At 35.6% G+C, this 15000-nt stretch overlaps 1 protein-coding gene across 1 annotated transcript; it reads left to right on the top strand.

Moving 5' to 3' along the window:
• Window positions 1-2343: 2343 nt before the first annotated feature.
• LOC137639133 (uncharacterized) lies at window positions 2344-12056 on the top strand. Its single transcript, XM_068371443.1, has 4 exons — window positions 2344-2446; window positions 3691-3914; window positions 11334-11491; window positions 11914-12056. The coding sequence occupies exons 1-4, from the start codon at window positions 2426-2428 to the stop codon at window positions 12054-12056; spliced, it is 546 nt and encodes a 181-aa protein (XP_068227544.1). The 5' UTR covers window positions 2344-2425.
• Window positions 12057-15000: the final 2944 nt, after the last annotated feature.

Genomic DNA, 15000 nt, shown 5'->3' on the forward strand with positions numbered 1-15000 from the left:
ATCTCGTCAATTCTACGGAACTCTGCTGCCCTTTTCCAGTGATGGAACATTTAAAGTTCGTATTTATTCATCTATTCGCTTATTCATTCATTTGTTTTTTCTTGATTATTTGTCTGGTAATTTGTTCATGAATACTTGTTTTTTTCAGTCATTTAAGTCAAATGTTTATTACTCAATTTACTATATTCATAATTAATTTCATTAATATTACCTATGCAAATACAGCATTTATATCAATGACTAAAACTTGAAACTTGGGTAAAGGCAGGAGTCAAAATTCTCGAGATAGAGGGAACTTTCAGTAAACCATCTCAATTTCACAACTCGTCAAACAATAGAGAGTTTAACATTAGTCTCTTCCGTTTTGCTTTTATAAAATCCTGAAACAGAAACAATATTCATATATCAATTCACGTATATTTGTGCTTATTTTAAAAAAGAAAAAAGTAAAGGAGGAAACGTCAGAATAAGAGCGCTTTTAGGGAACTGGGAAAAGCAGAAAGAGAGATTTCCAACAATTATGGATTCGGTGTCAATGTTGGCACGCCATGGCCACTTGAACTTCCTGGCGATGCAATTAATTTACTGCAGTCTCGATTTGTCGAGTTTACAAACTTCCTTTCTTATCTCTAAAAGAGGATTAAAACAATGTGCGTGCAAATGCGTCAATTAGAAGGTATGTTAATGCACTGTACTTTTTTTTCCTCTTTTTGTCAAGTAATCCTGGAGAATTATGAAGGATAATTTTTAGGAAGCTGAACTTGCTGTACTTTGAAGAAGAGACAAGGCATGTACGAGATTTACTTACATAAAGTATTTTAGAAAAGACCAATTGCCTACATCTAAAGAATTTTGTATTGTGATGAATATATTGGAACACTGCGTAAAATTATCCTCACTTCGTATTAGATACAACTTGCATTTTTTGTTTACAATATTGCCTACTGTCTAAAACCGCAATGACCAAGAAAATTAATTGGCTATTTGGAGTATCTACTGTGTGCGTTTGTTACGAATAAAAGGAATATCCTGTGAAATTGATTTAAATGACCAAGGATGGCGAGGCAATGGAACTAAAGAGACGCATTGCTTCACGTCAAGGAATAACATTTTTGTTTCATATTGCTCTTTTAATTTTTTTATTTTGTGTGCGTGTGTGAGAGAGAGAGAGAGAGAGAGAGAGAGAGAGAGAGAGAGAGAGAGAGAGAGAGAGAGAGAGAGAGAGAGAGAGAAGCTATGAAAGGTAAGATGAATTTACTCTCAAATTAATATGGCTAGTGTACGCAACCCGTCAAATTTGATAACTGAATATTTGCATAGATATGCACATACACGTGCGCTCATTCCACTACACCAAGTTATGACTACAATCTCTCTCTCTCAACCCCCCCCCCCCCCCCCACGCCAGGGGTGGCGAGAACTGAGCGTGACCGAATATATATAAATTTATACACACACACACACACACACACACACACGCACACACACACACACACACATATATATATATATATATATATATATATATATATATATATATATATATATATATATAGTATATAGCCTAAGTGTGTGTATTCATATATAAACCAGAAAGTTACTCTTTATTATATAGAGGAGATAACTTCATCTTTGATTTAGAATTACTGTTTCGTAACATTATGCTAAAACAGATTTGTACAGAACTATATTTTTTCTGCTGATAATATCACTTTTATTTTGGATTTTCCTTCTGGGATCGGCTGTTCACTTTTAGTGTTACTAGCCATTCTGTTATGACACATTACAACCTTTCTAAGTCTCGTAAAATAAATTTTTGAATCCTATATCTCTCTATATTCATTTCATTTTAATGACATGATAAAGTTCTATTATTTCACTATTCCAAATTGGAACCTATTTTCACCCCATTACCTTTGACATCATGACCAGATTTCTACTGCTCGAGTGAAAATCAATAGATTTGGATGAAAGGTGAATGTCGAGTTAGGAATCATATGATAAGAAAGAGAAGAAGTGAATCCACATTCTTCTCAAAGATTAATTTGCCTTCGTCTGATAAGGTATCAACAATAAAGATTTTAGACGTAGTTTTTCTGTGATATTTCCTGTTGTAGAAAGATAGGAACCAAAATAGAAACAGTAGATATGTTTGAAAATGGTAGTGATAAGAATGATGTAGTTTGGTTATATTTAATTAACTGATTTGTTGAAATTAATTGTTTTCTCTCAGTATAGGAAATGCAGTAAGTAACATTAACAATATTTCATCTTGTTTAACTTATTCCATGTGGCCATTATACGAATACAAATTCACACAATAAAGAGACTTATTTGTTTGCAGGTTGGCTTCGCAAAAATCGTCTTTTTGGCCAAAGCTACTTTAGTGCCATGAGCACTATTTCATAGAGAAGAAATTCATATCATGGAACCAGCATCTTACGAGGTGAGAAATTTCCATATTTTTTTTTTTTTTTTTTTGTATCTTCCAAGAGGTGAATGATTTCAAAATATAAAGATACAGACATCTCAAACAAAATCTGTTGTGAAAACTTATACTTGATAACAATATACAGTAACTCAATGACCTTAATAATCACTATTGATTTTGCTCCTTATTTTCACTAAGGACTTTCATTGTTGCTCAGATATCCTTGAGATGCCAGAAATAAAATAAAGAAATTGACGGAAAAATTTAATATCCTGTAAGCGTGTTGTGTGTCTATCAAATATTTGAGCAACATAGCAATGATTGACTGTACGTCAATACTCGACTATAACCATTTATCTTACAGTGTTAAAAATGCTGATTTCTGTTGCAAAGGACTGATAAGTCGTTGTTATTTATAACTATCATAAAGACTTACAGCATTTAAAGTACCTTAGAAAAACATCGTAACTTGTGTCACAACTAATCTGTAGAGGGTGTGAATGTTTAGAATATTTTCTAAATATCTACAAAATTAGATACGTTTTGTATTGGAAATCAAAAGGAATTATTATGAAATACTCGACAGGACTGTCAACCAATGAGATCCAAGATATGATCGCATTAATGCAAAATTTGATCTTCCAACAACTTTCAATAATTAAAGTTTAAACTATCTTCAGAAGATATGTTTAGCTATAGCTCTTAAACTGTTCGAATATGAGACATCAATTATATAGTTACTAGTGCCTTTCATACTTGCGCCTCAAGAACTAATAAGCGCTACTCCTTTTCTAGAACTTCAGTACTCTTATGCAAAGTACCCCATCGTTGCATTGCCCAGTACCAACCAAAAGGCTTTCATTCCTTTCCCTCTGAAACGGTCTTCTTGCCAGTACCATTGATACTCAATTTTAGATGAAAAACTATTTCTAAAGATTTTAGCAGATTCTCTTTTGTTTTTCAGACATATTGTTTCAGTGTACATATGTCGTCTTTTGATTAAGTTATTTTATTTATTCGTATTTTAGTTTCATATTTGAGATTCTTGTTCTGAAAATGCTTGCTGAGGAAGTTAATGACCGTCAAGCCTGTGTGCTTACTTTTATTAAATATTGATGCTTTTAAATGCATCAGTCCTCATCAGTTTTGTTATATTCAACAATTTGCATGTACTGTGTTTTGGAGCAACGTGGTACTTTACCAAGTCTTTGTTTGTCATTTGACCTGTCCAATAACCGAACATTTGAACTATTCCACAGATTCCAATCGTAGTGATGTCTGTTAAGATGCAACCCTGGGATCGGCTGTACACTTCACCAACTCGCTCCTCGGCAGCCAGAGCTCAGGCTGTACCCAGCACCTACACGACTTCCCCTTCAGGAGAGAGGAAAGCGCTCGACCGCCTGCAGTGGACTCTGAGGTCTGGCTATGACCACCAAAAAGACTTGTTTGTCAACAAATCGGAGGCAATGAGAAGACCAGGGTTAGTAATGATGGGTAAGAAAGAAGTACTATACTTAGTCTGGTTTCTGATATGGCCTGTGTTGAATTGATGTGGAAATTTGAATAATACTTCAGCAACTACTGGCAAATATCAGAAATTTGTTCTGAGTATTTGTTAGGCTATCAGTAAGCTCTTTCTTTGAATCATTCTCTTCCTTATCTAATCTTCATAAAAAGAATCTACAAATTAGTCTTATGGGAAAATCTAGATACGGATAGAAGATCATTTGCTCTTAACTAAATTTTCCCTTTTTTTAATAAAAAATTATATCTTGTCAACAGTCCGATTCACAAAATTTCTTATAACTCAATCTATATCTAACTGTTTTCTCCACCTCCCATCTACCATTTGAATGCAATCTTGAATTGGTATTTCTTGATATATCAGCTGTATTTTTTGTATGACTATTCCGCCAACTGGAAGAGGATACAATATGGCCGTTCAGGTTATTTCGATTTTGTTATAAAGTTATCACAGTTCAAAAACTGATCCAACTTATTAATTAACAAAAATCTTATAAAATCGTTGCTGTATTCCTATAACCAATAGTGCCCTCTTTTATTGAAGATTTTTTCGTTCTTTCTCTCCGTTCTTGTTTCATTTTAGTCAAAGGTATTTTACTCTTTCAATGACTTTTGACCCATAATTTTGCATCAAAAAGTTTCAACAATCTCTCCTTACAATGAAGTCCTGTTTAAAACACTATCCTTTTGAGGTGAGAGGTAGGCCTAACTCCTCTTATGCCACCATGTAATAATAACAAGGCTGCCTTTTTCTCAAACTATTCAGGGATCTCCCATTTTTAAAGAGACTAGTCCATCACTTCAATAAGGTTTTGAACCCAATTTTTCTTATTTGTAACTAACGGTTCGGTAAGGACATTGGTGTACTTCTTCAAGTGGTTTTTGCACAGAAATAATATTGGAATTGGTTGGAGATGCGCACCCGAAGAGGGACCTGATGTTTCCGGGTAGTAGGTTGGCCAGGGCACCAGCCACCCGTTGAGATACTACCACTAGAGAGGTATTGGATCCTTTGACTGGCCAGACAGTAATGCATTGGATCCCTCTCTCTGGTTACGGCTTATTTTTTCTTTGCCTACGCTTACACTGAATAGTCTGGCCTATTCTTTCCATATTCTCGTCGTTCCTGATACACCTGACAACAATGAGATACTAAACACTTCTCCACCGAAGGGGTTAATTACTGTACTGCAATTTTTTCAGTGTACTTTACTCTTGGTAAGGGTAAAAGAGACTCTTTAGCTATGGTAAGCAGCTCTTCTAGGAGAAGAACACTCCAAAATTAAACCATTGTTCTCTAGTCTTGGGTAGTGCCATAGCCTCTGTACCATGGTGTTCCACTGTCTTGGGTTAGAGTTCTCTTGCTTGAGGGTACACTCGGGCACACTACTCTGTCTTATTTTTTTTTTCTTCCTCTTGTTTTTTTGAAATGGTGTGTTGGGCAGGCTTAATAGAAGGGCCATGGATGCCTAGTGGTTTATCAAGAGGTTGTCTTTTATCTTTTTCTGACTTTTTCTTCTCAAAACCATCCTTACTGTCCTCCCTTCAGTTGAAGTGGCTATCCTGGAGGATTTTTAGCCTTGCATGGTCTATCGCCTCCTCCGTGTTAACCAGTTTTACCGACTTTTTACTATAGTCTATGGGTTTCATCAATCACTTTATTTACGATTCTGTACATATTGTTTTTTTATAATTCTTGTTAATCTAGTTTTTAAGTATGATGTCTCTTTTTTATTTCTATTAATTCTTATGCTGTCTGGAGACTTTGAGCGAAATCCGAGACCAGTACGTCCTCGATTTCGTCATTGTCGTCTTCTGTATTGCAATATTCGTGGTCTTCATGCAAATATCCAAGACCTTACAGTTGCGTCCAGACACTATGATATTCTTTTGTGCTCAGAAACTTTGGTTTCTAATATGAGGCACTCATCTGAGCTCCTTATAACTGGTTTTAAGAAGCCAATAATGTTGAAACGTGATGCCATCCCTAGGGCCAGGGGAATGGCTGTGTATATTAGGACCGAGTACCCTGCTTCTCATAAGTCCTGCTATCAATGTGGATGTCATGAGATTCAAGTAATAAAAGTTTGTGGCAGGCATAACAACTTTTATTTGTATTCGATCTACCGGAATCCAGACATGGATGATTCTATCTTCGATTGTGTTCTTACCATTATGGCTAAGATACAAGAAGATAATAGAAAGGCTTCTTTTGTCTTTGTTGGTGATTTTAATGCTCACCATAGGGAGTGGTTAAGTTCTATCTCTCAGTGAGCAAATCGTAAATGAAGCTACTCATAGGTCTGGTAATTGCTTGGACCTCGTATACACTGACTCCCCTGGCGTTATAACTAGTAAGGTTGGTTCTCCAGTCGGGACATCTGATCATGCCTTGATTTCATTAGTAGAGAAGACTGAGCAGCCTGTCCCTGATATATCATGCTCTTGTAAAATTTATATGAAATCCCAAGCAGATTGGAATGGGATTTTGCATGATCTTTTGTGCTTGAATTGGTCACAATTATATAGTAGTGTAGATCCTGTTGTCCCTTTGAATGAGAATATAGTCAACATAATTGATAGGCGTATCCCTTCTCCTGTGCTAAGGTACCGAGTGAAGGACAAACCGTGGTTCAATGATGATTTTAGACGTGCTTATTTGGAGAAGCAGGAGGCCTATTATCTTTGGAAGGGTAACAGATCAGATTTGACACTATACTCAGCTTCGAGCTTTTACTCATAGAGTTTATGCCTCATCTGAAAAGGAGTACAATTTAACCATAAAAGAAACCCTTTCTGGTACAACTAAGGAACATAAATGGTAGTCTACCCTTAAATCTGCGCTCTTTGGTGTAGATGCAACAGCTTCTCCTTTACTTAAACCAAATGGCTCAGTCACTCATTGTCCAAAGGAAAAGGCAACCCTTTTGGTTGATGTTTTTGACAGTAAACAGACTAATGAAAAACTTGAACTTCCTCATTCCTGTTTTCCTGAGGCTAAACTAATTAGTTTAGCTTTTCGATCTCGTGAGATTAAAGCTCTGTTGATGGACCTTGATGCTTATGGAGGTGTAGACCCAAATGATATTTTTCCTTTGTTTTTTATAAAGACAGCAGATTTCTTGACTCCAAAATTATCTGTTATTTTGCTCAAGTTAGCAAGAAGAGGAGCTTTTAGCACTTGGAGAATTGATAATGTTACTCCTCTATGTAAATATGTTTGTGGTAGCTCAAAGCCCACTGATTACCGCCCACTTTCCATAACTCCCATATTATCTAAAATTTTTGAACGTCTTCTGGCAAAACGTCTTAATAGGTTTGGTGAAGGTAATCATCTATTCCCTAGTTTGCAATTTGGTTTTCGTAAAGGCCTTGGAGCATGTGATGCCCTTCTTACAATCTCCAATGCTGTACAGAAATCCCTTGATTGTGGTCAGGAAGTTCGTATGATTGGCCTTGATTTTAGTGCTGCCGTTGACCGTGTTAATCATGAGGCCCTTGTTTTCAAACTGAAACAGTTGGGAGTGGGTGGGTCGTTTCTTAGCATTATAATTGATTTTTTAAGTAATAGATCTCAAAGAGTTGTTGTTGATGGGCACCATAGTGAGTATAAGAATGTGGTATCCGGTGTTCCACAGAGCAGTGTTCTTGGCCCATTACATTTCATACTATATACACATGACATGTGGTTTGGAGTAGAAAACATGCTTGTTACATATGCAGATGATGCTACTCTCTTTGCATCAATTCCATCCCCTGAATGTAGATCTGGGGTTGGTGAATCCCTTAATAGAGATTTAGCTGAAATCAATGCATGGTGCAAATTATGGGGTATGAAGTTGAATCCTAATAAAACTCAAAGTATGATTGTAAGTAGGTCAAGGACGGTGGCTCCTCAACACCCGGATCTCAGTATTGATAATGTTTCTTTAAATTCTTTTTTTAAAATTCTAGGTGTGATTCTCGACAGAAAATTTACTTTTGAGAAACACATTAGGTCTGTGTCTTCTTCAATTGCACAAAAAATTGACTTATTGAGAAAGTCTTACAAGATTTTTGGTGATCAATCTATTCTGAAGAAGTGTTTTGATTTTTTCATTCTACTTTGTTTTGAGTATTGTTCTCCTGTCTGGTCGTCAGCTGTTGATTCTCATCTTAATTTGCTGGACAGAAACGTATGGTCTATTAAATTTCTTATTCCTGATCTAGATATTAATCTTTGGCACCGTCGTTCAATTAGTTCATTATGCATGTTGCATGAGATTTTTCATAGCTCTGACCATCCTTTACATTCAGATCTCCCTGGACAATTCTATCCTGTTCGTAATACTAGGCAGGCAGTTAATTCTAATATCCAGGCCTTTTCTATCATGAGGCTCAATACTACACAGTACTGCAGAAGTTTTATTCCAGCTGTTACCAAGTTGTGGAATAATCTTCTTAATCGGGTAGTTGAATCAGTAGAACTTCAAAAGTTCAAAGTTGGAGCAAGTATGACATATCTGTTTTTGACGTTGTTAATAGTTTATATATGACATATCTGTTTTGACGTTGTTAGTTTTTTTTAGAATGATTTATTGTTAATTTATTCTCATCATTTATTTATTTCCTTATTTCCCTTTTCACTGAGCTATTTTTCCCTATTGGATCCCTTGGGCTTATAGTATCTTACTTTTCCAACTAGTGTTGTAGCTTGACTAGTAATAATAATAATAATAATAATAATAATAATAATAATAATAATAATAATAATAATAATGAAATATATTTGAGGACTCGAACCTAACTGGAGATACTGTATCTCTATAAGTGAATTATAAAATTGATCTCAAAACAATATTAGAGTCATTCTGAGCCTTGAATCAAACCCTCCGATACATAAAATATGTAATTTTGAAGGTAAGGTCATTCCCCGAAATAGCTTGATTTTATCGTAGGATCAAAGGATTCAATGTTGCGACAGTCCTAATAAAACTACTTGAAGTCTGGGGCTGTCTGGTTTTAATTCTGATTAGTTGGAGAATAAAAAGGAGGAATCATACAGACATTAAGAACTATTTCGTCCCCCATCTCTGGCGTGCGTTGGAAAGATAACAGCCATTTTAAAGTTTGTTTTCTCTTCAATCAGCAAAAAATGATTGTAATGAGAGATTGCTCATAATGGAGAATCTAAATATGATTATGAAATGATAAAAATCAGAAATCCAGAGGAAGACACCATTTTATATACTTTAAGGAACAACTTTTTAACAACACTAATCATGTCAAGTGATAATTCATATTTCTGAATAGAATTGTCTTTGTAAAGTTTACTAAGCGTTCATCTAAATCGTCACAGAATAATCTTAATTTTATTTTTACAAAAGTAGATAGAGTTAAAGACAGTTTTGGATCCAAAATTTCATCTTGGCTAACACCTGAATATTGCATAGGGAAGCAATATTAAGGGTTGTGGTGCCCGATGTGGTAACGTCCCTGATTAGTTAGTGATCGCCACACCGGGTTCGAATCCCGCTGAAACTTGTTAGTTCCTTTGGTCACTGCAACATCACCATCCTTGTGCACTAAGGATAGGGGGTTTGGGGGAGCCAATATGTCCATCTGCTGAGTCATCAGTAGACATTGCCTGGCCTTCCTTGCTCCTAGCTTGGAGGGAGAGAGTCTTGGACGCTGATCATTTGTATATATGGTCAGTCTCTAGGGCGTTGTCCTGCTCGATTGGGCAATGTCACTGTTGCGTGCCTCTGCCATACATGAGTGGCCTTTAAACCTTTAAACGTCCTAATAAGAAATACTAGACTGACCTTTTAGAATTCCATCTAAATCAGTTTTCCATATCTAATAGCATATTACATCGTCTCTTTTAAGGTGCCACATTTATCGCAGTAGTTCCAGGTCTTTACTCGTGTCCGTTTCCTTGAAATCCCGACGAAGAAAGACGAGATTAAAAGGCTCAACAATAATGGACCGACGAAGGTGCAAATTAATCGTTAAAAGCTCATCTGCAATAAGTCAGTCAGACACAGCCGAAAATAAATCAAGATTACTGGGTTTCACGGTTCTGTAAAATTGTAAATTGTGGCCTGTCTTTTGAGGAATTTTCTTCAAAAGACTATCTCTCTCTCTCTCTCTCTCTCTCTCTCTCTCTCTCTCTCTCTCTCTCTCTCTCTCTCTCTCTCTCTCTCTCTCTCTCTCTCTCTCTGTATTCCTAGATATCGTGAGAAAGTTCTCTTTCGTAGAGGCATGTTCTTATCAATCTCACTCTCGTGTTCCTAAAATACGGATTAGGTGTCACGGAATAACTGCTCAGGATCCCATCGACGTGTTTACATCAGGACATATAATTTTAGTACTGAAAGTAATTTCGCTGCCAATACAGTTTTTAAGTATGTCCTGTTTTTTTTTTTTTTTTTTTTTTTTTTACATTAATGATTGGACATATAAATAAATAGACATTGATTAATGAGCTATAAAAGTCTATTAACCAACTTTATATATCAGAATTTTAAGGAAAAGGAGACTGTTTATCATTTTCGTATTTTCACTATTATGATAACATGTGGTTGAGTATAGCTATATATACACTCTATTTTTGAACACACACACACACACACACACACATATATATATATATATATATATATATATATATATATATATATATATATATATATATATATATATATATGTGTGTGTGTGTATGTGTGTGTGTGTGTGTGTGTATTTACATGGATACAGTAGGCTATACATAGGTTTGAGTAAGTATAGAATCTCTTGTATGGACCAATATAACTTTTTTTTAGGAATGATTCCTTTAGATTTCCGAACATCTAAAAAGACTTTCTCCTTGACATAAAAGGTAACGAAGGTCGGAAATGTGAAGACATGAAGAGTTGTCTATTGAATAGAGAAAACTCGTTTATTCAGGAGACACCGATGCAATGGAACCTTCATCTTAAGATCATTTACTATCTTGAGGGTAATGACTGGGTTAAAATTAGATGCGATTATATATTTATTACATGAGAAGGATTGTCTCTAAACTTTGTGCAAAGATAATCTATTATAAAATGCTCACTTTCCTGATTGTATTAGTACTTTATTGATGACTGGTCATATTTCTAGGTACCTATCTAATATATATATATATATATATATATATATATATATATATATATATATATATATATATATATATATATATGTATATGTATATATATAGATAGATAGATAGATAGATAGATATGCATATTCATATGTATATATACATATATATATGTATATATATATATATATATATATATATATATATATATATATCTATATATATAATGTGTGTAAATTCCTGCAATGTCTTACCAGTGTTTCCCTGCAGAGTAGACAAACGGAGATGCATCAGAGATCATGCAATGGCAATAAAACAGCAGGACTCTCTCCAGGTCCTGAGAGAGGATCAAGAGGGCCAAGCCCTCCCTCGCACGTTTGACGAAAACATCCTACAAGAAGCAGCCTCAGACGCTCGCCAGTTAAAAGGTATGTCCGGACTACTGTTTAATCCATCACCAACAAAAGAAAAAAAGAAAAAAAGAATAAATCCTCCTTCTTTATTATCTATAACATTTGCATGTTATCAAGATTGAGATGCATTTTTAAGTCACGCGATCGGTGGAACCTGAGGAAATTACTGACGGGGAAACAATCCTTTGTGTTTTGTGAAGAGCTGCGATATTATTTCTCTATCATATCCGAGTGCTTCAAAGAGGTTATCGTTATCGGTATTGAAATATTCAACCAAATATCATTCCTTCCTACTTGTGATTCAGCGTTCTAAATAAGGGTACTTATAAATAAACCACACTTTCTGATAAAACTGTAGTTTTTCATTTGAACAATAATTTCATATTAGAACCATATTTTCCTTATACAAACCATAGTTTTCGCCGTTTCTCCCACAGGACCTCGGGTGGTGACGATAAAGACAAGAGAGTCCCTCCTAACTTCCCTAATCCAATCCCCGCGTCCTACCCACACACTGACTGCCCCGAGGGCCAGTTTAGGATACGCCAGGAATCCCACCGCAGCTTTCTTTACGTCGTAGTGACTCGTCAGGATTCCTGTGAAACCTCGACATGTTTTCCTCATTCTAGAATTAAAATCAAATGAAATTTGGTAGTTTTAATACAGAAACATGTGGTGGCCTATTGGAAATGTCCCTGCCTTGCGTTCTGCTGGACGGGAAATCGAGTCCCGCTAAAACTCGATAGTTTCTTGTGGTGTCTGCAACCTTACCATCCATGTGAGCTAAGGAAGAGGGGTATGGGTAGAGCCTACAGGTCTACCTGCTGAGTCATCAATAGCCATTGCCTAGCCCCCCTTGTTCCTAGCTTGGGTGGAGAGGGGTCTTGAGCGCTGATCATATTGATATGTGGTCAGTGTCTAGGGCATTATGCTGCTAGGGCATTGCCACCGCCCCTTGCCTCTGCCACTCTTGAGCAACTTTTAAACTGAGACGGACTGAAAACTGTTGCATTCAGATTCTACCTACCAGTGCGAGAGATATTTTGTTAGTTAAAATACCGATATTAAAATCTTATGGCATAGGTTGAGCTCTGCATAATCCATAGATAAAGAATACATACTGCCACATTTGTCCTCAAACAAGAGAACCATGGATGAAACCTCTGTGCAGCAAATCTTTGCATCAATAGCTTCACACATCAACACAGCAGAAGCCTCAGTAGCAAGCGTCATGAAAGAAGGGGAATTCCTCAGACATTACGAAAAACCAATACAGGAGAAATAAGAGCCAATGTAGGTTTCTTTCCTTATTCAAATTCAAATTCTCAGGAGCAGAGCAAAGGGAAAATAACGAGAATTCCTCCATCGTGAAGTTTGTTTCAAGAATCACAGACGGAGTAATTACGATAATCGGCCTCATCTGTTGTTTAACCAGGAAATTACAGTTGCTTTTAATCATTGCATCCGAAAAACTACAATGTGGTTGTTTAGGGAAATCGCTCTTAATCTTTCTTCGAAAAAGGTTAATTATTGAGTTAATTAACGTAAGATTTTATTCGTTCTTTGTTTCCTTCCCACTTTTACCAAGATGCAGTGGAAGTTGAAGTAATGTTTTTTTTCTATAGATATATATTAAGAATTCAAATTGCTAGAAAAATTATGTAAAGAGGAAATATGTTATTCTGTTGTTATATTTGAAAAGTATGAGTTTAATCTCTTGAAGAGAAATATTTGGACACTGATAATCAAAGCAAAAATAATGTCTGAATGAAAAGAGTTTAAGTGTTATCAGTAACAAACGATTTTCGAAGCAAAAGTTATGTTTCTATTTATAGAAATAATGAAATGTTTCAAAACACTGCTGGAAAAGCCGATACTCTTTAGACCTTACTTTACATTAAAGTTCACATATGACAAAAATATTATTTGTCATAAATGGACTTGAATATTAAACATGGTAAAGTAACTTACTAAAGACAAAATGTTTTCTTGGCATCAGTCATAAGATCTTTGCCATTAAGTATCGAAATTACGACGGAATCATTTTCTATTATTATCATATGACATAAAATCCTAATCACACAAGTTTTCTTGGTTTGTTATCTGGTAGTTACTCAGACTCACACCATCATTTCACGATGTGCAATCAAGGTCATTTATTCTCTCATTTGGAAGTGACGACGTCTCAGAAGTCGCCATTTCTTCCAAAATAGATCTCAGAAAATGTCAATTCATCAGCCTAGCTATTTTTTGTCAATTGAACATCAAAATTATTACTTTTATTTCGCTAGTTATCTAATAGAAAGACGGAGGCTTCCTGATATTACTTTCTTGCATGATTTCATATCAATAGCGCATAATTTAACAAATAACTCATTGGAACTCCTAAAGAGCGTTTATCGGTTTCAATTGGAGGGGGACCCTAGATTCAAGAATTTGGGCCATATTGCTCAGCGTTGGAACCGAGAAGGACATTCAGCAACTCAGGAAAAAAACAAAATTACTACCTAAAGTAAAAGTTGCGAGAGTTTAAACAGTGAGATGGAAGAAAGAGATCGGGAACGAATGCAATGTAGAAGGCCACCCGCCCCCCTACAAAACAAGTCATGCAATAGACCAAAAAAAAAAAAAGTATGTTGCTAATTCTCTTAGGTGATGCCCATAGCCAGGAATAATTTTTATGGGTCTGGGTAAGGTGGGGGGAGGGGGGGGGGCATAAGGTTGGTGGTAGTGGGCCAGGACATTGCTAGCAATAACTTTTGTCCTTAGTAACTATACCATGCAATGGGAGTACTGGCATCTTCATATTTGAAGTCAATGGTGAATTCTCAACCATGTTTACCCCATTGAAAAAGGGACAGGTGAATTCTAGCACTCAGTCATAACTGCGTAAGCATTAAATTTAGGATGATTGGTGGTGGGGAGTTATTGAAGGTAGCAATATCCTGCTAATGGTTAAAGCTGAGTATTCCGATATGAGTAACGTTAATAGGATACAGTTTAAGGTACAGAAAAGGAACCAAGGTCAGCTGTACTCTACTAACTAAAAATGACAAGAGTACTGTTGTGGTTCCTGATAGATGAGTAACAAAGAAGGAGTTACATATACATTACATTGTGAAGTTAATAAAACTGGGATTGGGAAGGGCAAGGTGCCACACTCAGTTAATGTAGCATCGTATTAAATCATAAGAAAAAGGGACCGATACAGTTATCCGGGACATACTGTAAGAGGTAGAGAATTCCAATTTCTAGAATTGAATAGTCTTCCCTCATTAAGACACATGGCAGTTGTGTCAATAAACTGTGATATATATACTGTGTGAACTTGTCAATAAATAATGATATATACAAAATCGTCGTTTACCTGCTAGGGAAATTCTAAATAAAAAGCTCTTTTAAACTGTTTTTGTAGTGATAATATTTGAACGTGACGATCATTAGTTTTTTATCATTTACTCTAAATACAGTAATGTATATAAACTTATAAGTACGTAAATTGCGCTCATTATTTTGTATATACT

The sequence above is a fragment of the Palaemon carinicauda genome, chromosome 4, assembly GCF_036898095.1.
Source record: "Palaemon carinicauda isolate YSFRI2023 chromosome 4, ASM3689809v2, whole genome shotgun sequence".
In the NCBI taxonomy this organism is placed as follows: domain Eukaryota; kingdom Metazoa; phylum Arthropoda; class Malacostraca; order Decapoda; family Palaemonidae; genus Palaemon; species Palaemon carinicauda.